The following is a 24,681-nucleotide window of genomic DNA, read 5'->3' on the forward strand; positions in this document are numbered from 1 at the left end:
ATACAGAGACCTGCGTCCGAAAAGGCGAGGGAGGTGGACTGGTTTGGTTCTCGAGTTAATAATTCTTTCGCTGCCGTACATTTTGAACCGACCCTCGGCGAAATGGATTTCTCGTGCAGGAAAGGAACGGCTGATGTAAGGAGATTGCCTCTGGGTTTCCATCCGACGGCGCGGCACGCTGTCCAGAGAAGGAACTCAACCAGAACGTGCGAACCCTCTTTGCATTGATCTTCCTTAGCAAAGCAGTAGTATAGTAATGGCAGGTGATAGCTGGAGAATATTCCAAATGCTGAAGTTGACCTTAACAACAATTAGCAGAGCTGATTCCATTAGAGACGAGGAACTGTCTCTTTCAGAGCCTACCTGGCTCATGGCTCACAGTCCTATGTAAGTCCTATTGAATCATAGAATCCTTGGAGGTCTTTAAACGGAGGCTGGATGGCCGTCTGTCAGGGATGCTTTGATTGTGAGTTCCTGCATGGCAGAATGGGGTTGGACTGGATGGCCCTTGGAGTCTCTTGCAACTCTATGATTCTATGACCATGAATTCCAACACAATTCTGCCATGCAGGAATGCACCCTCAAAGCACCCACAACAGATGGCCATCCAGCCTTTGCTTAAAGCCCTCCAAAGAAGACTCCGCCATCTTAGCGTCTTCCATAGCCTTCCTGCTGCAACGTTTTGGGGAGGAAATCAATCTCCATCCGTATAATCATACAGTTGGAAGGGAACCCAGGGACCATCCGGTGCAACCTCCTTCTGCCAAGAAAGAATATTACAGTCGGCCCTCCTTATCCACGGATTTTTTTATCCACGGATTCAAGCATTCACTGCTTGAAAATATTCCAAAAAAGTATAAATTCCAAATAGCAAACCTTGGTTTTCCATTTTATATAAGGGACACCATTTTGCTATGCCATTATATTTAATGGGACTTGAGCATCCATGGATTTTGTTATCCACAGGGGATCCTGGAACCAAACCCCAGAGGATAACAAGGTCCCACTGTATAATCAAAGCATTCCCAACAGATGGCCATCCAGTCTCTGCCTGAAAAGCTCCAAAGAAGGCAACTCCATTACCTTCCAAGGCAGCATCTTCCATGTCAACCAGCTCTTTACCCTTGGGAAGTTCGTCCTAAAATTGAGGTGGAATATCTTTTCTTGTAGTTTGCATCCTTCACTCCATGTCCTAGTGTCTGGAGCAGCAGAAAACAAGCTTGCTCCATCCTCAGTTGGTTTTGATGGGACTTTGTGAAGCCACACTGGAGGTGAGGACATAGTAAACCTGGGTCCACTGGTTGATCTCTGGATGATATATGGCAGATCAGCAACGATCGCTCATTCCAGTTGCTTAATGGTAACATCCTATAGCTCCGTAACGCCTTGAATAGCCTCACAGGATGGGTATGAAGATGACAGTGTTGACTGTGTTTAAAAAGTCTGGGTATGAGGATGGCTATGAAGATGGCAGACCCAGAAGGCACCCTTTCCCACCAGTCTACTCTGAGGTGTCACCCAGTGTGATCTGCACCCTCCACACCTCCTAGTTATGTCCTATGGGTCGCCAAGTCCAACCCACTGCTCAGTGCAGGAATCCCAACAAAATGGCAGTGCAGCCATAGAGATGATGGCAAATCCCATGGAACTATATTGTAAGAACTCATCGTTCTTCAAGCCAATCTAGAAGAGTCTCGTCTCGATTTTGGATTGCTGTAAGTCAACCGACAATTTGATGGCACATATGCACACTTTAATACTTCTTCCTTGCTCACCCTCTTAGTCTAGAAAATTCTTAGCATCCTTAGGCAGCCTTGAGTACCTATGTTCAGTACGTTTATGGCGCCCTGTGTTCAAATCCAAAACCCCTGGTCGCGCAGGAGAGCTGAGAAAACGCAACGCCGGAACGGAGCGGCGTTCGAAAATCTCATTGTAAGTTTCTGCTGCACATGACCTTTTCCTCTTTAAAGGGAAAAGAAGAAGAAGAAAAGGGATTCTCACTTGCGTTGTGCCACGATAATCCCGCGGCTCGCTCAACCGGATTCCAAGCTACTGAAATTTGTCAACACGTTCCCCATTTTCGTTTTGGATGGAGTCCAAGGAGCAGACAAATTTGGGACTTGAATTATCTGCTATCGAGAGCCGTCAATCTCCGAGCGAAGGGGGCAACGCTGGAATGAAAGCGCCCCAGCGCATAGGATTGCGTGCCATTTCCATAGGCCTCAGTAACGCTTCTGTTCGGCAGGTGACCCTTGACGCTGCAATATCCCAGCACTTGGGCGCCGGAGCAGATATGGAGAACCCTTTGCCCTCTGCCTCGAACCACAAGGGCTTTTGCTAACTCAGGTCCTATATCAAGTCTGCGTCACCTAAAACTCCACATGATGCGATGCACATCAGGTGTTGCACCACTGTCCCAAACTCTCACCTGAAAACAGACACGCATTTGGTCAAGCAGCATCAGAGTGAGGTCAAGGCAGCTAAAGACATGGATGAAGGCAAACCTATAAGCCAAGCAGTGCTGCAGCAGTTTGCTTTTGCCAAAGCCAACTGGGAAGGGCAAGAGTCTGCCATGTCTCCTCCTTTCTCCTGAGTTAATTGAGTGCCAACTATTTTGACCCTTTGCAGTTGGCAGCAATTAAAGTGCCAACTATTTTTGCCCTATGCAGTCGGTGATAATTGAAGTGCCAACTACTCCTGAGTGCCCACTAATGTTGCCCTTTGCAGTCTGCAGCAAGTGACATCCCCCCTACTTCGGAGTGCCACCATTTTGGCCCTTTGCAGTTGGCAGCAATTGAAGTGCCAACTACTTTGACCCTTTGCAGTTTGTAGTAATTGATGTCCCAACTACTTTAGAGTGCCACTATTTTTGCCCTTTTGCAGTTGGCAATAACTGAAGTGTCAACTACTTTGGCCCTTTGCAGTTTGTAGTAATTAAAGTGCCAACTACTTTTGAGTGCCACTACTTTTGCCCTTTGCAGTTGGCAATTATTGTAGTGGCAACTATTTTGGCCCTTTGTAACTGGAAGCAATTTAAGTGCCAATTACTCCTGAGTTTCCACTACTTTTGCCCTTTGCAGTTTGCAGCAATGGACATCCTAACTGCTTTTGAGTGCCAGCACGTTGACCCTTTGCAGTTGGCAGTAATAGAAGTGCCAACTACTCCTTAATGCCTACTACTTTTACCCTTTGCAGTAATTGACATCCCAGCTATTTTGGAGTGCCACCACTTTGGCCCTTGGCAGTTGGCAGTAACTGAAGTGCCAACTACTCCTGAGTGCCCACTAATTTTGCCCTTTGCAGTTGGCAGTAATTGACAGCCCAACTACTTTTGAGTGCCACTACTTTGGCCCTTGGCAAGTAATTGAAGTGCCAGTGACTCCTGAGTGCCAGCTGCTTTTGCTCCTATTGCAGTTTGTAGCAATGGGCATCGTGACTGCTTGGGAGGGCCACTTACTTTGGTCCTTTGCAGTTGGTAGCAACTGAAGTGCCAACTCCTCCCGAGTGCCCACTACTTTGGCCCTTTGCACTTGGCAGTCATTTAAGCACCAACGACTCCTGGCTGCCAGCTGCATTTGCCCCTTTTGCATTTGGCAGCAATGGCAGTACCACCTACTTTGGCCCTTGGCAGTTGGCAACTACCCCCGAGTGCCCACTACTTTTGCCCTTTGCAGTCTGCAATAAGTGACATCCCAGCTGACTTTGAGTGCCACCACTTTGGCCCTTTGCAACTGGCAAGGGATTGAAGTGCCAATGACTCTTGGCTGCCAGCTACATTTGCCCCTTTTGGAGTTGGCAGCAATGGGCATCCTGACTGCTTTGGAGTGCCACCACTTTGGCCCTTTGCAACTGGCAGTCATTGAAGTGCCAACTACTTTGGCCCTGTGCAGTTGGCAGTCATTTGAGTGCCAATGACTCTTGGCTGCCAGCTGCATTTACCCCTTTTGCAGTCGGCAGAGCAACTGAAGTGCCAGCTGCTCCTGAATGCCCACCAGTGTTGCCCTTCTTGCAGCCTGCAGCAGCCCTTGTGTGCCCAGGAGGTGCCTTGGAGGGGGAACTAGAGATCCCTGGCAGCGGGGCGTGGGTGGCTGTGGGTCCGCTCCGCCCGGGGGCTGCCTCGGCTGCGCTCCGCCTCCTCTGGCCGAGAGTGAGGCTCCGCGCCGGGCAGCAGCAGCAGAAGGAGCCCCAGCAGCAGCAGCAGCAGCAGCAGAGGCAGAGGCAGAGGCAGCAGGAGCCGGAGGAGGACGGAGCCCCGGCCGGGAAGGAGATCATGAGCCCCCCGGGAGGCTACCTCCTCCTCCGCTCCCTCCTCCTCCTCGTCTTCGCCGCCTTCTCTGCCAACGCCAGCAACTGGCTGTGAGTAGACAGACACCCAAGGGGCAAGGGCAAGGCTGGCACCGGCAGCAGGTGCCCCGACCCTGGCACCCAGCACCCTCCTGGCTTCCCTCCCTGCATTGCTTCCTTTCTCCCCTTCCTTCCTTCCCTGCTTTCCTTCTACCTTTCTTCCATGCCTCCTTCTATCCCTTCCTTTTCTTCCTCCCTTGCTTACGTTCCTTCTCTCTTTCTTCCATGCTCCTTCCTTCCTTCCTTCCTCCCTTGCTTATTTTCCTTCCCTCTTTCTTACATACTTCCTTCTTTCCTTCCACACTTTCTTCCCTCCCTTCCTTTCCTTGTCTTTTTTACATACCCCCTTCTTTCCTTCCTTCCTTCCTTCCTTCCTTCCTTCCTTCCTTCCTTCCCTTCTACCTTGCTTCCATGCCTCATTCTTTGCTTGCTTTCTTGCTCTCTTCCCTTCCTTCTTTTCTGTTCCTTGCTTGCTTTCCCTCAATCTTTCTTCCAGGCTTCGTTCTTTCCTTCCCTGCTTTCTTCCCTTCCTTCCTTCTTCCCTGCCTTCTTGCTTCCCTTCTTCCATTCCTTGCTTGCTTTCCTTCTATCTTCTTTCTTTCCTCCCTTCCTTCCTTGCTTGCTTATTTGCTTTCCTTCTCTCTCTTCCTTCTTCCCTTGCTTTCTTGCCTCTTCCTTCCTTCCCTCCTGCCTTGCTTTCCTTCTTCCTCCCTTCTTTCGTTTTTCTTGCTTATTCCTTCCTTCCCTTCTTCCTTGCTTATTTTCTTGCTTATTTCCTTCCTTGCTTACTTCCTCTCTTGCTTTCTTGCTGTCCTTCTTTCTCCCTTCCTCCCTCCCTTCTTCTTCTCTCTCTCGGCCTTCCTTTCATTCTTCCTTTCTTGCAAAGGGATCTGTAGCCCTTTGAGGATTTTTTTTGGAGGGGGGGCATCTTGGCCATATTGCAAAGTAGGATATTAGCCCACATCCATCCAATTGTGAGACATTTATAGGGCCAACCGAAATGCACATTGTTGTTGTTGTCATGTACCTTCAAGTCATTTCCAATGTATGGCAAGGCGAACCTATCCTGGGGTTTTCTTGGCAAGATTTGTTCAGAGGTTTGCCCTTGCCTTCCCTGAGGCTGAGAGAGTGTGACTTGCCCAAGGTCAGCCAATGGGTTTCATGGCCGAGCTGGGATTCCAACCCTGGTCTCCAGAGTTGCAGTCCCACAGTCCTCAGGGGAAGGCCGTGGCAAACCTCCTCTGAGCAAATGTCGCCAAGAAAACCCCACGATAGGGTCGCCTAAGGGTTGCCATAAGTCGGAAGCGGCTTGAAGGCGCACACAACAACAACAACAACAACAACAACAGATGTGGCATTAAATTGCATTGGCCTTCCTTGGCATCTGCAAACCATGGAAGGGCTAGAAATTTGACAGGTCAAGAGAGGGGCTTCCTTGGTTGGATGCACAAGATTTGGGGGCATGGCGGGTATCACTGTTTATTTGGTTAAAAACCTCAAATGCAAACATTTTGATATGATTCAAGCAGAGCTTAGGAAAGATAACCAAGGATCCTCCATCAAAGCATGCAACTTTCCAATGTCAGTTTTCCATCCATGCTTCAAAGTAGGATCATTTGTGCAAATGCAGTGGTACTGCATAACCCATAACTCCCAACCAGCGATGGATGGGAATCATGTGCCTCTCCATATTTTGCGGAGCTAGATATCCTTGCCTTCCTCTTACCTGGCTCTTCTGGGAAAGGCTGCTGGGAGTTGCAGTCCATTCCCATCCGGAGGGCCGCACATTAACATTCAAATGGTACCATGCTCTATGGGAGTGGTTCCCAAACTTTGGTCCTCCAGATGTTTTGGACTTCGTCTCCCAGAATTCGTGACTGTTGGTCATGCTCAACTGGGGCTTCTGGGAGTTGAAGTCCAAAACATCTGGAGGAGCAAAGTTCTATAGAATTAAATATCAACTGGAACAGTGGCTTTAAAATGGAGAGGGAAAGCGAGACAGTAGATGGTGGTCCTTACAAGACAGATTCGTTCCAGATCGGATGGAATAAAAAGGTCCTTGCTTGCCAATGTAAAAGCAGAGTGATGGGATTTATTTGGAGGGAAGTCTTGGAAGTTAGCACTTGCTTAGCTTCATGTTGCTCTATAGAGTCGGCATAACGCAAAGCATGAGAAATTGTGTCTATGGAGTTTATCACTGCAGTTGCTTTTAGCTGTTCTAAGGGACTGGAATCATTCCTGTTTCTTGATATGAATGTTGTCATTGGGACTGTTGGCATTCAATAACAGGAACTGTAGGTGGTCACTCGATATCAAGGCTTTCCTTGGTGATGCCCAAGATGATACCAGGAAAGATTCTGGAGCAGATCTTTAAACAGAGAGTCTGTGAACATCTAGAAGGCAAGAGTGTGTGATGCGACAGCTAAAAAGGCCAATGCGATTTTAGGCTGCATCAACAGAAGTATAGTGTCTAGATAAAGGGAAGTAATAGTGCCACTCTATTCTGCTCTGGTCAGGCCCCATCTGGAATATTGTGTCCAGTTCTGGGCGCCACAATTCAAAAAGGACATTGAGAAACTGGAGCCATGTGTCCAAAGGAGGGCGACTAAAATAGTGAAGGGTCTGGAAACCATGAAGCCCTATGAGGAAAGTCTTAGGGAGCTGGGGATGTTTAGCCTGGAGAAAATAAAGTTAAGAGGTGATATGATAGCCCTGTTTAAATACTTGAAGGGCTGTCATATTGAGGAGGGAGCAAGCTTGTTTTCTGCTGCTCCGGACAACAGGATTTGGAGCAATGGATGCAAACTGCAGGAAAAGAGATTCCAGCTTAACACTAGGAGGAACTTCCTGGGAGTAAGGGCTGTCCAACAGTGGAACACACTCCTTCCTCGGAGTGGAATGGAGTCTCCCTCCTTGGAGGTCTTTAAACAGAGGCTGGATGGTCATCTGTCCGGGATGCTTTGATTGAGATTTCCTGCATGGCAGAATGGGGTTGGACTGGGTGGCCTTTGCGGTCTCTTCCAACTCTATGATTCTATGACAATTCCCAGCATTGCTTTTGCTGGGTTTTGATGGTCCCTGCATCTGTTGCAACAGGCACCTTGGAAAAGACATTCCCTTCCCTATGCCAGGATGGATGGATGGATGGATGGATGGATGGATGGATGGATGGATGGATGGTGCACCTTCCAAAAATGGTACACCTTGCCACTGTATTTTTGCCTATGCATTGAAAGGAATGGCCATAATATAACATCATCATCTGCAACCTGGTTCTTCTTGGCCTCTTTTGAATCACTCAAAAGATTTTCAAGTGCGTGATCAAACTGACTGCCATCCTAGTATATACATTCATGAGATACAGTATATACTCCACTATAAGTCGACCTCATGGATAAGTCGAGGGCAAGTTTTGGGGCCACGATTCTTGATTTTGATGCGTGGATAAGTCGAGGGTAAAACATAGGGGCATGTAATTTCTAGACTTATACATGAGTATATACAGTATGTATTCAGTATGTCTGAGCCAATGCAGGGCTTTTCTGGATTGCTCTGGAGAAGCTCTTGTTTTCTAGTTCCTTGGCTTTCGCTGGCGGTTGTCATCCATGGTTTTTAATGGGATTTCTTAGATCTGCACTAGGGCTCTTCCAAAGGTTTTCGAACATGAAACGAAACTAAACTGGGGCATAATGCGCTGACTTGGCGTTATGGTTGCGGACTGAAACATCCATGACATGAAAATATTCCATGTCCATATTCCAGATAGATAGATAGATAGATAGATAGATAGATAGATAGATAGATAGATAGTCCAAAAGCAAAGCTTGCTTTTGCCATTTTATATAAGGGAACTGTTTGCCATTGTAGTTAATGAGAAGGGAGCACCCACAACTTTTGGTATCCTCTTGGATATGCCCACTGCATAATGCAAAAATGCCCTTTCACTATAACCTTATAATGCTAAATTGATTTACCTTTTTAAAAAGAAAGGAGGAGGAGAAAAGGCAACATATGGTTCCGATACGTCTCAGTTTTTCCAACCCCTAAGGGGGTTTTCTTGGAAGATTTGTTCAGAGAGGGTTTGCCATTGAGGCTGAGAGTCTGTGACTTTCCCAAAGTCACCCAATGCTTGCAAAAGGGGAGGAAGACCCACATAAGCAATGAAAGGGGGGAGATGGGATGTTTGGCTCAGTTATAGAGTCACTTTTGTCCACTGGGTTGCAGCCTTCAAACCGGTTGCATTCCCAATGCGTTCCCAATGCAAGTTAGACTTTCTCAGTGCCTAACCTAGATTTTAAAAAATCCAGCCCCAGGGCAGGGTGGAATCGGGAACAGGGGCTGGTCGGGGGGAGACCCGCGCCGCATACCAGATGCATTACTTGGTGTGTAACTGTTGCGACTCGTCTTGGGTGCAAAGCTTGGAGAAAATGTGCCAGAGGCATTCTGAAAGTCTTGCTTGAGTGTGTCTCGGCTGCTGAGCGATGGATGGGGAGAGGTGGAGAAGAAGTGGAGGAAAGCAGGCCTGTCTCTCACCTTCCTCCCAAAAGACAAGGTTGCATTTGATGGCAAGAGCAACGACAGAAGAAAGGGATGGGAGACGTAACTCATCCCAACAAGCAAATGGAGAGATAGATAGATGGAGGGAGGGAGGGATGTGTGGATGGGTGGATATTTAGACAGACAGACAGTTTTTGTGGGTTTTTCGGGCTCTGTGGCCATGTTCTAGAAGAGTTTATTCCTGACATTTCGCCAGCATCTGTGGCTGGCATCTGCAGAGATGATGAATGGCCTTCTCTGAAGATGCCAGCCACAGATGCTGGAGAAATGTCAGGAATAAACTCTTCTAGGACATGGCCACATAACCCAAAAAACCCACAAAAAACTATGGATGCCAGCCATGAAAGCCTTCAACTTCACACAGACAGACAGTTCATGGCACAGTGGTTGGAGCGTTGGACTAGGATACTGGGACACCAGCGTTCAAATCCCCGCTCACCCTGGGCAAGTCACACTCTCTCAGCCTCAGAGGATGGCCATTGCAAACCCGAAACCAGACAAGAAAACCCCATGATAGGATTCGGCCTTAGGGTCGCCATAAGTTGAAAATGACTTGAAGGCACACAACAGCAACATCGATATTTTGAAGTGACAAACATGGCAGAAGTGCTGTTGGTTTGCTCTTGAAACGCACACACACATATATATATATCGGAGAGACAGTGTGGTGTCTTCTGGCCATATGGGTTCTGGGATACAAAGAGTCATAAAGTCCAGGACGTTCCACTGGCTTCTCCAACATGCAAAGGTGTTAAAAATGTGTCTGCGACTTAACATTGTCATGTTTTTCTTTCTTCTGTATAATTTTCAACCCCTTTGCCCAAGGAAGAAGTCAATGGAGCTTTGAAACCTTGCAACATATATTTTGTGCATTTGAGTTGGTCCGATCCACACTGTTTGGTGGATTTTGGATGCTATTGTTCCAGTGGAGTTTCGAAACCTTACAAGATGTATTTTTGCACATTTGAGTTGGTCAGTAAAGGTATCACTGTTCAGTGGATTTTGGAGGTTATTGTGCTTTGCTGTTTGGCTGGTGGAGCTTCGAAAGCTTGCAGCATGTCTTTTTGTGCATTCAGCTTAGCCAATAAAGATATCACTGTTTTGTAGATGTTACTGTGCTTATGGCCAGTGGAGCTCTGAAAGCTTGCAACATGTATTTTGTGCATTTCGTTTGGACTGATAAAGGTTTTGTGGGTTTTGGATGTTACTATGCTTTGCTCTACGGCCAACGCAGCTACCCCTGGATATGTTTTAAGCACTTTAAGCATAAGAGGTCAAAAGACAGGAGCTTTGTTGCATTCTTCTCCTCTCCACAGACATCCAGAAGAGGCGAGATTGCCGGAGGGCAGCTCCCATGAGTGAGATGACTTTCGGGAGATATGAAATGCTTGGAAGGTTTCTCTGGGTTGGAATGCGCCTGGTCCTGTCGCATTTTTTTAGTGGACCCCCCTCCCTCCATGCCTAGCTGTGGGTCACAATAGGCAAATGCACATCATGGGGGTGTGAGGGTTAGCCGCTGTGCGCATGGGCACGCTCTCCTTGGCCCAATTCCTGGCACTTGTGTGCCCAGGTGCATGTGGCATTCCCTGTTGCTTTAGGCCGGTACAGAGGTGTTCACTTTCTCTTTGGGCGGCTTGGTGGAATTGTGCCTGCCAAATGTGTGGTTTGATGCTCAGGGGAGCATTTCACAATACGACAAGAGGGTGTTTGGGTTCTTTCTTTCTTTCTTTTCCTTTCTTTCTTTCTTCAGCTTGTTGAGACTCGCCCTCTCCATCACTTCACAGAAAAGGCAACATTTCTATCAGAGCTCTCGAAGCAAACACACGTTATGCGCAACCACCCCCATATTTTCTTTCTCCTGTTTTAATAAAGCAACAACAACATACCGAGATGCCGGTATGGCGATAGTTACCAAACCTTGGTCCTCCAAATCTCTTGGACTCCAGTTCCCAGAAGTCCCCACTGGCTTGGCCATCAGTAAGGATTGTGGGAGCTGAAGTCCAAAATACCTGGAGGACCAAAGTTCGGGAATCACTGCGGCATGGGATTGGGAAAGGACTGCTTTTCCCATTTGGCAGTTTTTCTGCTCAGAACATCTCTGCGTTTTTTTCATAGAACCATACAATTGGAAGCATGCATCCACAGGCCACCCAGTGGTTCCCAAACTTGGTTCTTCCAGGTGTTTTGGACTTCATATCCCAGAATTCCTGCCTGTTGGCCAAGCTGGCTGGGGCTTCTGGAAGCTGAAGCCCAAAACACCTGGAGGACCAAAGTTTGAGAACCCTGCTCAGTGCAAGATCTCCAGCTAAAGCACTGATTCCCAAACTTTGGTCCTACAGACGTTTCGGACATTTTGACCATTGGCAAAATTGGCTGAAACATCTGGCAACTGAAGCCCCCCAAACCCCCCAGAAGAATAAAGTTTGGAAATCGTTGAGCGAAAGCATCCCAGCAGGTAGCTGTCCAGACTCTTTTTGAAGATCTCCAGAGACTCAATCTGGAGCGGAGTATGAATGAGGAGCTGACCAATGGATACCTCTGTCTCTCATTTTTAAAGTCACTATGTTTTGGTGGCAGAAAGGAGCAGGCCTTGAAGGGCAGCATGTTTATTGCAAAATCGTTAACGTCTTGGAGGCCATCTAATCCATCCCAAGAAATCTTGAGGTGGAACACCCATAACACATGGTTGGGCCAGTCTCTACTCCTGTTGGCCGATGGTTTGCTCTATTCCCAGTCAATGATTCCATTTCTGAATCTCTCTGCTTCGCTTCATGGTGACCCTATGAATGAGAGATCTCCAACTTTGCAAGAAACCTTGTCCTCCATAGCCTTGCTCAGGCCCTGCAAGCTCAAGACTAATGCAGTCTTCTTTGTTTTTTCCCTATGCCTCCCTGTCTTGGAGAGCAGTGGAGTCTCCTTCTTTGGAGGCTTTTAAACAGAGGCTGGATGTCCATCCGTTGGGAGTGCTTGGATCATGTCTTCCTGCATGGCAGAATGGGGTTGGGGCAGATGGGCCTTGAGGTCTCTTCCAACTCTATGCTTCTATAATGCCCTCTTTTCTAATATATCTTCTCATGATATGGTCAAAGTAGGATAGCCTCAGTCTAGTCATGTTGGTTTCTCAGGAAGATACTGGCTTGATTTGTTCTGAGACCCATTTATCGGTCACTTTGGGAGAACTCTCTTCCAGCACCACCTTTCAAATGGGTTGCTTTTCTTCCCAAACCGCTCTTGTGGTTGTGTGTCTTCAAGTCATTTCTAACTTACGGTAACCCGAAGCGAACCTATTGAGTTTTTTATTGAGGAGGTCAAGATTTGTTCAGAGGAGGTTTGCCCTTGTTGTCCTCTGAGTCTGAGGGAGTGTGACCTGGCCAAGGGCACCCATTGGGTTCTCTTGGCCAAGCAGGTCTCCACAATGGCACAGTATCTCTACCAACGTTCAACTGAAATCTACCTTCTCCTCTTGCTCAGGTATTTCCCGGCTTCCCAAAAGGGCACCACGGGACACCTACGTGCCAGACAGGGTTCAGAGCATCTCCGAGGAGATCAGGGCATGATGCCAGCCGCTCCTCCCCGACTCTCTGTTTTATAAGGGCGGGGAAGCGTGTGGCAACGCAGCCCTTGGGGTTAAGCCTCGACTTGGAAAGAGCCAAGCGGTACCCTTACAGTTGCTAAGCGGATTGGTTGTTTTGTAGTAAATGTTTTCCTTTCTCCTGTGCCCCGAGGAGGTGTCTGTGCCAAAGGGGCAGAAGGTGTGGGCAAGGTCTGTTGGGCTAGAAACGCTTGTGTTTAATTTCCAGTCTTCATTCTTACTTAGGCATAGAGCCTGCCCATTGCACCCCCCCTGGAAATAAAACTAGCTCTGCTTTCCATTTTATTAGTAGTAGCATTTATGGATTCTGGGAGTTGTAGTCCAAATGGGGGCAATGTTTCCAAGCTCTAGTTCTTTGCGAGGGAACAGGGGCATCACTAGAAGAGCGCAAGTGGTATGGATCGTACCGGGCAATACCAACCCTTGTGATGCCACTGTGAAGGAAAATCATTGGCTTAAGGTAACTTGCTTAGCTTCGTGACCAGAAGGTGGGGCAAAGTCCCACTAGATGTTAATCCTATATCAGGGATGAAGAACTTCAGGCCATGTTAGATATGGCCTTCGTGGGATTCCAAAATGGTCCCTGTAGGCCAGATCCCCTTCCCACGGGAGCATTATTAGAGGCCTCCCCTAAGCCTCAGTTACTGTCAAAGAGGGTTATTATGTTGATGTATTTTAATAGTTTGGGGTTAAAACTGGGGGAGAAGGAGTACAGTCAGCCTTCCATATCCATGTATTCAACTATCCAGTTTGAAAAATATTCCCAAAAGCAAACCTTCCTTTTGCCATTTTGTATGAGAGGCGCCAATTTAGTACTCCATTGTATATAATGGGACTGAAGCATCCACAGATTTTGGTGCCCATGGAGGGTCCTGAAACAAAACCCCAGTAGATACCAAGGGCCCACTAAAAATGGTATTAGTAATAATAATAATACCCCATTGTATCAAATGGGACTTGAGCATCCATGGATTTTGGTATCCATGGAGGGTCCCAGAATCAAACCCTGGTAGATAAGAAGGTCCCCCTGCAAAATGGGATTGCAATATATTGGTAATCCATCTCCAACACATTGTCTTTTTAACCCCATGGCCGAAGAGAGACTTGGGTTATTTTTCTAGCTGCTTTGTCTCCTTCTTTCCATTGGGCAAATAATCTGGGGTGGATCGGGTACTTAGAGTTAAAATCTTAACTTGACAGTAGGTGCTTGGTATCCGCTGGAGTTTGGTTCCAGGACCTCCCATGGATACCAAAATCAGTAGATACACAAGTCCCATTAAATACAATGGCCTAGTAAAATGGTCTCCCTGTGTGTGTTGTGCGCCTTCAAGTCATTTCCGACTTATGGTGACCCTAAGGCAAATCTATCCTGGGGTTTTCTTGGCAAGGTTTGTTTAGAGGAGGTTTGCCATGACCTTCCCCTGAGGCTGAGAGAGTGTGACTTGCCTAAGGTCACTCAGTGGGTTTCATGGGCGAGCGGGATTCGAACCTTAGTCTCCAGAATCCTTGTTCAGCATACAAACCACTACACCATGGTGTCCCTTATATAAAATGGCAATATCTAGGTTTGCTTTGGGGAATTTATATATTTTCAAGCCATGGGTGCTTGAATCCATGGATAAGGAATCAATTGTGGGTTGACTGCATAACTTTATGGGTTGTTTCCTCCTTCCTCTCCTTCCATTGATTGCTGCAAACACTGAACTTTCATTTTGCAAGAAAATTGGTTGGTTTCTTGGGATTTCCCCCCCTGCCCTTTGCTGGCAGAAGAAGCTCCAGGGCTTAGTCTGAGAGGGCAGGGCTGTTCTTCGGAGTTGGCACAATCCTCTCCGCTTTTGGTGACAAGAGGTTAACTGGCGGACAGCATTCCCACTGGCAATTCTCTTGGAACCTGGCAAAGCCACAGCTGGGACTTTTGTGGGTGATCCAAGGGTGCACAAACAAAAATGTTTGGCAGGTGTGTTGGAGATGCAAAATGCCCCGACGTTTTATTTGCAATGAGTTTTAAGATGTACACACTGACTCTCCACAGCGAAAGAGATGGCCGTAAAATGCAACTCCAAAATGCCATTTGCTGACAACGTGAGGCACCGGATCCCATCTGGTTTTGGAAGCTAAGCATGGGCAGTGCTGGTTAATCCTTGGATGGGAGATTGCCAATGAATACCAGGTGCTGTAGGCTCTATTTCAGAGAAAGGGACTGGCTGACATTGATGGGCAGGCATTGTGCTTTGCAATGAGAAAACATCATGGGATGGTCTGTGGTTTTTGCCTATCTTGTCCACACTTGCATGCAAGAAAGGCAGAAGTGAAGGCTGAGGAACCCTTGCAGCCTTTGGCCCAAGTCCCATTTCTGGCACCGCCTGGATTAGACCCATTGAATCCATAGGATTTACGTAGGTGTTGACTTGGCATTTGGCATCTGATTGAATCAGGACTAGCAATTGGGCCCAGGGCTTTGTTTGCAGGTTGGATTATTGCTCTCTTTTCCCCCCAGTTCTGTTCTTAGGACACTGCGCTCTCTGCTGGACTAGTCTGAAAAGCTGAACTTCTGTTGTGTTGATTGATTTTATATCCTACATATCTTCCAGTGTAGGACCTGGTGGGTCGCAATACAAGGCTTCATCGCCTCTGTAGAAATGCAGTACTTGGATACCGCTTGGATGGCTGTGGGTCAATGCTGTCGAATTCTGGGGTTTGGACTTTTGCAAGACATTTTGCCTTCTCAGTCAGAGATCTCTGGTGCCACAACGAACTACATATCCCAAGAGTGCATAGGATGGCACAAATGGCAGTTACAGCGGTGTCAAACTCCACTGTTTCTGAATTGCGGACGCGGCCCCAATTAAAAGACAGTTTTATTTTACACTTGAAATACAGCATCTTGCTAAAGACTTGGAGGGTAGATTGAAATTGAACGTTAGAAGATACATCTTGATGGGAAGAGCATTGGGGCAATGAGGACACTGACCTGGAGAAATGGTGGAGTCTCCTTCTCTGGGTATCATCCAAAAGAGTCTCAAGACTTGGAGGGTAGGTTGCAATTGAACATTAGAAGCAACATCTTGATGGGAAGAGCAATGGAGACAATGACCTGGAGAAGTGGTGAGGTTTCCTTCTCTGGACATCTTCCACAAGAGGCTAGACAGTTCCATGTTCAGGATACCCTAGTTGAAGATCTTGCATTGAACAGGAGTTGGACTCCATGGCCCAGGCCTCTTCCAACCCTAGTATTTGGTGAGGCTAAAATACACCGAACGAATCATGGCACACATCTTTTTCAGCAACAAGAGACTTGTGCCAGACTGGTTGCATCCCCCAATCTTATCAGTTTTATTATGGCATAAGGTTTCGTAGCCACAGTACCTGAAGGTACCAGATCCCATCTGATCTTGGAAGCTGAGCAGGATCAGGCCTGGTCAGTACTTGGATGTGGGATTTCACCGTGTGCCGGAAGCTATAGTTGAGAGGAAGGCACAAGCAGATCTCCTTGGAGTATTCCTTACCAGAGAAAACCATCATGGGGTTGCCATAATTTGAAAGGGGGCTTGAAGACACGTAGGGTTTTGTGGACTAGAGTTCTCTTCATTGGATGCATAGTGTGGACTGTGGTCTTCTTGGTTGTCATGCAGACATAATGGAGCATAATGGAGTTTAAAGGCAGCAGAATGCAAAAGCCATAGTTGTGATCATGCTGTCTGGAAAGCCATTGATGAAGCACCATGGTGGTGTCTGGGGGGGTTCTGGGATCTGCAGTGATGCCAAACTCTGCCAGCCCTGCTTAGCTTCAACAGTGGGAGAGTATGCATCATGTGCTTTTTCAGGCCCTGAAAATGCTTAGATATATTTTGCCCAGGGGCATTCACTTCTCCAAAAACCAACTGAAGCTGCAGCAAAGAACATCTGGCAACTGTATTTCTCAAGAACCGTTGCTCCGGTCCCATCTGTCATTTGAAATAATACGTTTATCTTCATTTTTATCCTCCTCAAAGAGTAAAAAAAAGTGTTTGTTTGGGAAAGCTCTTATCTGGAGCATCTTTTTATTTGGAAATATTTGAAAGGGATCTGCTGGGCTTTGACTCCTCCACTACATTTGAGTTTGTCAGACGCATCCATCGTCTGGGAAAATCTGGGAAACATCTTGGGGTTGTGAACCAGGGTCCTTGTCGCTTGCCAAATGGAAGTCCAGGGTGGGCTATGGGCAAGGCGGGCAGAGATGGGCAGCCTCAAAATGCTCAAAACCAGAGCATCTCATTCTGTGACAGCTTGGTGGTGAGGAGCATACTGGCAGCAGTCACAATGAGGAAGATGGAAAAGGGTCTTTCTAACTCAGGTGTTGAGCATTTGTGTTTGTCAACATGCCTATTTTGGCACCTGGTTCGGAAAACTAAGGAGCCCTTATAGTTTGGAGTTGTGGTATCAGGTTCTTGCAAGCACTTTGTTGAAAAACCAAAAGACAAATGCCAAGAGTTGGAGAACATGGCTGTAGACAAAGGAGATGTCATCCTTAATGTTAACCAAAACTGTCTCCTTAATGTCGTACCCAGTTTGGCCCTGGCTTCGTAGTAGAACCTGGGAAAGGAACTGTAGTTTTTCTGTACTACAACCCCAAAATCTCCCAGTGGTCCCACTAGCCAGGGGATTCTGAGGACTAGAGTCCCAAAAGCAACCTTTCCAAGCTCCTGTCCTCCAACAGAGACTTGGGTCCCATCGCAATGGCTTTTTTTGCAGCGACAAATGAAGAATAGTTCTTGGCCTCTTTCTTTCCCCTTTGGCTTTGCTTAGGAAACGGAGGCCAAAAACAGATGTTTTGAGCTTGCTGGGGTCTCAAGACGTGCCAGTCTCCAGTGGGTTTGTCTGAAGGGGGGGAGAAGAAGGTTTCTGTCTCTCTCCTTTTTGCTTGCTGCAACATTTCCCAGCGGCTGGAAGGCCCAACTCTGCGAAGCAAAGGAAGCCAGGAAAAGCGAAGTGTGGCCTCGGGGAGGGAAGTGGTTTTGGAGGGAGCCTCTGCCAGTCCGAACACTGACCGTGCGGAGGGATCCTTGTGGCGGCCAGAGCTGGCAGCCGGTGGCCTTCTTCTGCTGATCTTGGCTGGCTCTGGACCGCTTTGGCTTCTGCTAATAGTCCTTGGATACACTGGGACTCCTTAGTCCTGACAGGGCAAGTCCTATCCTTTTCCTTTTGGGGAGGACAAAGGATGGCTGTTGAACTGCTGGGCACAATGTGTGTATTTGTGTTTGGGCAGGGGCTGTTACCCCAAAAAGCATGCACAGCTGCATTTGTAAGCACCAATGCTCTGACAGACCTTCAGTACTAAAGAGTGGGATTTTCGGCTGTGAACGCTCAATGCAAATATGTTTAGTTTTGCATACTGCTCAGATAGCACTTCAGTATTAAAGAAGGGTTTTTTTTAGGAAGTGAATGCACAGTGCAAATACCGTATATTTAATTTTGCATATTGTTTGGATAGAACTTCAGGACTAAAGTGTAGGGTTTTAGGATGCAAATGCACAATGCAAGTACGTTTAATGTTGTATCTCATTAGGATAGAACTTCAGTACTAAAGAGTGGGGTTTTCGGATGTGAACGCACAATGCAAATATGTTTAATGTTGCATGTTGTTCGGATAGAAGTTCAGTACTAAAGAGTGGGGTTTTCAGATGCGAATGCACAATGTAAATATGTTTAATTTTGCATATCATTCGGATAGAACTTCAGTACTATAGAGTACGGTTTTCAGATGTGAATGCACAATGCAGATATGTTTAATTTTTCACAATTCTTGGATAGAAAAGAGTAGGGTTTTAGGATGTGAATGCACAATGTAAATATGTTTAATTTTGTATTCTGCTTGGATAGATCTTCTGTACTAAGAGTGTAGTAGTTTCAGTGGGGGAATGCATCTGCTCTGGGTTTCAGTCCAGACTGTAAAGAGTCTATCCAAAATGCTGAACACTTGCCTCAAAATAAGTTCAGCACCTTGGAGAACTCATTTAACGTTTGGACTGAAATTTGACCTCTAGCTTTTCATCAGCCTGAATCTTGCTGGACCACTGACCAGGAGGCCATGATCTGTCGGTTGGAAAAGTGGGGAAAGCAAGGGATGTGGGAGAAATTCATCTGTGTACAAGACACAGGATTTGGGACTGGGTTGAACTAGGGATGACAAATGCATTTGTTTTCTGCTAGTAGTATAGTGTTATCTTAGATGCTAAATTTTCTGACTGGTGGTTGGATTCACCGATTTAAAATGTATACATTTTGGTGGGGGGATATTGCCCTGGCAGGTATTTAGCAAAGCTGTCATCGGTGGGGAGCATCTCAGAGGAGGAGACCTGTGAAAAGCTCAAGGGCCTGATCCAGCGCCAAGTGCAAATGTGCAAAAGGAACCTCGAAGTCATGGACTCCGTGCGCCGGGGGGCACAGCTCGCCATAGAGGAGTGCCAGTTTCAATTCCGCAACCGCCGCTGGAACTGCTCCACGCTGGATAGTCTGCCAGTCTTTGGCAAAGTGGTAACTCAAGGTGAGGGACACACACACTTTTAAAAGTTTTGCTCTGTTCTCCTGTTTCAGCACGAAGGTGCGGAAGGAAGGGAAAGGAAGATTTTAGCATCACATGTTGAAGACAAAGTGATTTATTTTAGCATGAGCTTTCACGGTTACCCATCTGCAGTTGGCCCTCCGCATTTGTGGCTTTGACTTGTGCGGATCTGATTATTTGGGGTTTTGATTATTATATTCTGCCTAGGAACCTCTGTCCTCCAGTGCAATGTCTGCCAGAAGTTGACCATAGAGTTGTGCTGGAAAATTTAGAAGTTCCTAGAGAAAACACTTCACTGGGCATTTGTAGGTTCTCCGGCATGACTCTATGACCAACATCTGGCAGTTGCACTGAAGAAGCTAGAGGTTCCTAGAGGGGTGCTCTCTCAAGTAAAAATAATAGTGCTTTTTTAATTTGTGGTTTTCCCACATTAATGGGGGTCCTTTACCCCTAATCCCAGCGAGTGTGGAGTGATGTTAAAGCTGCATCTGTACTTGGTCAGAGTGATGTTAAAGCCACATCTTTGCCTTCTGCTTCTGGATATGGAAGCCTGGGTTACGCTGTTGCACCAAATAGTTCCTGATCTCCTTTCTCCTCCACCATAAAGAGACAAGAACTAGAACTGGGATTGCTTTCGTTGCCTCTTTCAGATGCTCCTTTCTCCCCAGTTTCCTCCTTCCACCGCTGCCCCCTTTGAATACACCCAGCATCCTCTGTTGCTTTCTGCTTATTAAGGTTTACCCCTGGAAATGCCAGAAATACCAGCAGCTGAAGTCGTCTCTCTCTGGGACAGCCGCAGAGCAAAACCCACGGACGGTAGTCTGCTATTACCCTCGATTAACTCAGAGGTCTCTTGGTTGCTTGAGCCGGGGCTCGGACTGCCAATCCCTCAATGCCTGCCATATCCTGAACGCCGAGGCTTATTCATTTTCCTCCTCTCCTCCCATCCTTGGTTGATGGGCAGAGGCTTGGGTTGGCGTTGGAGACGTCAAGGGCATCTGTGTTCTTCCCTGTTGGCTGTCGAAGCCTGTGGGAACGAAAGGAAGGCCTCTGTCCTCTCTGTGCCAGGATCCTCCAAGACAGAAGGGCCTGTTACTCTCTAACCACCCTTGGCAGGGACTAAAGTGTTGCAAGACTTAATGGAGAACCGCTAAACCAATCTCTCTGCCTCTCTCTCTCTCTGACACACACACACAGATGCACACATCCATATGTGGCGCATATGCCCCCCACACACACACATAAGGAAATATACACAGTCAACCTCTATAGCAATAACTCTTCTTCTACATAAGAAGGGTGAAAAAACAGCCAGGCTCTGAGAGAGGCCAAGGCCTCGTTGCCACTTACAGATAAATCGGTGTGCGCTCCTTATGCACAAGTTACTCCTTCACTCAGATAGCTGTCTCTCCTGCTCCTTCTGCCAGGGACACGGGAGGCGGCCTTTGTGTACGCCATTTCCTCCGCTGGCGTTGCCTTCGCCGTGACGCGGGCATGCAGCAGCGGAGAACTCGACAAATGTGGCTGTGACAGGACAGTGCATGGCGTCAGCCCGCAAGGTAAGGAAATACCCCTGGAGCATGTTGCAGTATTGCTGTATTGCTGCAAGGCTTGGCTGCTAGGATCCTAGAAGCAGACCTGATAGGGTTAAGGTTAAGGTTAGGGTTATGGTTAGTCAGTCCACAAGGTAAGGAAATATCCCTGGAGTCTGTTCTGGTGGGGAGGCTATATTGCTGCAAAGTTTGGATGCTAGGATCCTAGAAACAGAAGAGTTAGGGTTAAGGTTAGGGTTAGTCAGGCCGCAAGGTAAGGAAATATCCCTGGAGCATGTTCTGGTGGGGAAGCTACATTGCTGCAAGGCTTGGATGCTATGATCCTAGAAGCAGAAGGGTTAGGGTTAAGATTACAGTTAGTCAGCCCGCAAGGTAAGGAAATATCCCTGGAGCATGCTGTGGTGGGGAAGGCTGTATTGCTGCAAAGATGTTAGGGTCCTAGAAGTAGAAGGGACCTTGAAGACCACCTCATCCCAAGATCGGAAATAGTAATAGGGGTAGTTTAATGATGATGATCATGATGATGCTAAGGTTTCTTTGCTGAGAGATGCTCTTGTGGAAGAAGGCACAAGCTTGTTTACTTCTGCTTTAGAGACTAGGACATGCAGCAATGGATGGAAACTATAGGAAAAGAGATTCCACCTAAACATTAGGAAGAACCTCCTGATGGTAAGAGTTGTTCAACAGTGAAAGGCGCTGCCTTGGAAAGTGGTGGAGTCTCCTTCTTTGGAGGTTTTTAAACAGAGGCTGGATGGCCATCTGTCAATAATGCTTAGATGGTGTCTTCCTGCATGGCAGAATGGGGTTGGATGGCCCTTGGGGTCTCTTCCAACTCTATGCTTGTTTCATTCTAGCTGTTTATTGTGTGAAGCAGCAAATGGATGCAGGACCTGAACCCAGCCTGGAAGATGGCAATGCTGTATTGACCATCTCTTTTGTAGTGGGATGGCTTTCATGTCTTATCGCTTCGTCCAAAGACCATGGCAAACAAAGCATCCAAGCTGTTGTGTACTTGCGAGACCATACTTAAAATGAACTAAATAAAGTATTTAATGTTCCTGTGCAGCAGTGTAAAGGTAAATGAAGATCGCTTCTGTGCATAGTTTAAAGGTAAAGGTTTCCCATTGACATGAATGTCTAGTCAAAACCGAATGTAGCTTAGTAAAGAGCTACTGCATGTCGGTGTAAATGGAGCATAGTTCAATTGTTACTGGATCTTGGCAAGTCCTAGCAGGACCTTTAGTGATGCTTACCCTGAGCACTTCTTAGAACGCAAATCCAAACCTAACCCTTATCTGTTTCGAGAAGAGTTTCTTCTGACGTTTCGCCAGCATCTGTGGCTGGCATCTTCAGCTTTAGAAGTTAAGTGATGTCTAGGAGTAAGGTGTGGAGAAAAGATGGCTGTGAGGATGCCCTGTTTTTCTTTTCCCATGGTGTCCTTAACGTCAGCTGAACATTGGAAAGACTATAAAGGAAAAAAGACACGGCAGCCACTGACTTTGGGATTGTTGGCCAAAGAAAGATATCCTACAGGACCTCAAGGAGGAGAAAGTCAAAGTAGCTCCCTACTCTGAGATGCAGTACTTGCATGTGTTACCGTTTCCATATCCTTACACATTGTCCTTCTGCTCTAGGCTTCCAATGGTCCGGCTGTTCCGACAACATCGCCTACGGAGTGGCTTTTTCCCAGTCTTTCGTCGACGTCAGAGAAAGGAGCAAAGGAGCTTCCTCCAGCAGGGCACTCATGAACCTTCATAACAATGAAGCTGGAAGGAAGGTAATATTCGCAGCATCTTCATCTTGTCAAGGCTCCATGGAATAGAAGTGTTTGCTTCTCATGCATATTCACAGTTGAGATATATATATATATATATATATATATATATATATATATAAGCAGTGTGTTTTGAGCCCTTAAGGCTCAAAGAGAAGAGTATAGACACAGTTGGAGAACTAGACCATCTTATCGCAAAAGCCAGGGGAAAGGAACCTGGAAAACATTCCGCTTTATTCCTAATCCAGTGTCATTTTTCAACCAGAACAAAGAAAGTTGGCTTTATTTTGTCATACAACTTCCTGAATTTATTTATTTACTGTATTTCTATCCCACCCTTCAGCCAGAAAGGCTCTCAAGCTGAATTCCCTGGTTGTTTCTGAAGTCTCCATAAACAGATTTGGTTATTGTACAGTCACATTTTTTTGGTTTACTTTATGTATATAATAGATACATGCAAATTGGGGGGCGAGATGGTAGAAATGGGGCTAGGGGAGAAAGGAGGCTTTATATAAGGTTGCAAAAGAGTGAAGAGGGTTTTGAATGTGGATATTATGCGTGATTTGTATGCTGTTAAAGGTTAAGTTGACATAGCATCTTAAAAACGGGTTGGTTTTCATGTTTGAATGGGGATAGTCCCACATGGAGAAAGGATAGAAACACAATGCTCTTGTACATTTAATAATGTGTATGTGTATACTATAAGGAGGTGCCAAGTGATTGTGTATGTATGTATGTGTTAAAGTGGAGAGATTTAAAGTATAACCCTAAACACACTTACTTCTAGGATAAGTCATACAATTTAAATTGATTCTGATCCGCATCTGGTTCACACTTGTGCGGAATCGGTTTATCACAAAAGACAGGGAAAACATCAGCATCAAAAAGACGCAGGTTAAATGGGTCTAGCGCATGGCTCCCCCTCTCAGATTCGCACCAGCGATTCGTTTTAAGTGGGAACCAGATTGTTTGAACCAGTTCAAAGGGATTTGCGATCTGGTTTAAAAGGTAGTGGGAATCAGGCCTAGGGCAGCTATAGCAACTCTATGGGAAATTCTAGCAGTATGCTAATGGTCAGCTATAGGACAGTTCCACCTCAATACAAGATGTGTCCAATGAATTCTGGAAGGAGTAAAATGGGGATGGAGGGAAGATGTGAGGATAGTAGAATTCAATCCTGAGCTTTAGGAGAACCTCACCAGCTCTGCTTTGCCCTTCTAGGCCATCCTGAACAATATGCGAGTGGAGTGCAAATGCCACGGAGTGTCGGGCTCCTGCGAGGTGAAGACCTGCTGGAAAGCTATGCCTCCCTTCCGGAAAGTAGGCAACGTGTTGAAGGAAAAGTTTGACGGGGCCACGGAGGTGGAGCAGAGGAAGACCGGCTCCACCAAAGTGCTGGTCCCCAAGAATTCCCAGTTCAAGCCGCATACAGACGAGGATCTGGTCTACCTGGACTCCAGCCCCGATTTCTGTGACCATGACTTAAAGAATGGCGTCCTGGGCACCAGCGGAAGGCACTGCAACAAGACCTCTAAGGCCATAGACGGCTGTGAGTTGATGTGCTGCGGCCGTGGCTTCCACACGGACGAAGTGGAGGTGGTTGAGCGGTGCAGCTGCAAGTTCCACTGGTGCTGCTTTGTCAAGTGTAAACAGTGCCACCGAGTCGTGGAAATGCACACTTGTCGGTGACATGGGACGCAGAGCCTCCGTCGCGCCTTGGATCCGACAGAGGCGGCCTCAGAGACAATGCGGGAGAGGACCTTGGGAGAAACTGCAAAAGAGGAATCAGATCTTTTTTTAAAAAAAGAAAAATATTTAAAGCTCCAATAACGAATGGTTTGTTTGGTTTTTGCTTGGTTGCTTCCGCGCTTGTTGTTGTCATTCTTGGTCTGCTTTATTTATTGCCATCTCTTCTGGGACAGAGCCCATGCTGCTGCAGGGAAAAGCTGGACCTTAAGGCTATTGTGGCTACTGACCCAAAATGGAGAGAGAGGGTTGTGACGTTTCCAGAGACAAACCTTGGGAAGGAATACGGCGCCTGAAAAGAGGAGACGGCAGTGATAATAGCAATATAGTGGGCCCTTGCTATCCACTGCGGTTTGGGTCCAGGACCCCTCATGGATGCTCAAGTCCCATTAAACACAATGGCGTCCCTTGCCTAAAATGGCAAAACCCAAAGTTTGATTTTTGGAATTGATAGGCTTTAAAAATATTTTCTAGCTGTGGATGATTGAATCTGTGGATATGGAAGGACGATGGTAATAGTGACTTGTATCATTGCTCTGTTCCGGATGCAGTCAGATTTTACACATCCATCCCA

At 46.8% G+C, this 24,681-nt stretch overlaps 1 protein-coding gene across 1 annotated transcript in view; it reads left to right on the forward strand.

Annotated features, from left to right (window-relative positions):
* LOC149307764 (protein Wnt-4-like) overlaps positions 1 to 24,181 on the forward strand; it is a 139,494-nt gene extending 115,313 nt beyond the window's left edge. The window contains exons 2-5 of the mRNA XM_089536807.1: positions 18,781 to 19,016; positions 20,462 to 20,593; positions 22,222 to 22,364; positions 23,583 to 24,181. Coding sequence (XP_089392933.1) covers positions 18,781 to 19,016; positions 20,462 to 20,593; positions 22,222 to 22,364; positions 23,583 to 24,050 — 979 coding nt within the window. The 3' untranslated portion in view covers positions 24,051 to 24,181. The remainder of the gene's footprint in view (positions 1 to 18,780; positions 19,017 to 20,461; positions 20,594 to 22,221; positions 22,365 to 23,582) is intronic.
* The last annotated feature ends 500 nt before the right edge of the window (positions 24,182 to 24,681 follow it).

The sequence above is a fragment of the Sceloporus occidentalis genome, unplaced genomic scaffold (assembly GCF_023333645.1).
Source record: "Sceloporus occidentalis isolate IW3139 unplaced genomic scaffold, rSceOcc1.0.p SCAF_8, whole genome shotgun sequence".
NCBI classification, from domain to species: Eukaryota; Metazoa; Chordata; class Lepidosauria; order Squamata; family Phrynosomatidae; genus Sceloporus; species Sceloporus occidentalis.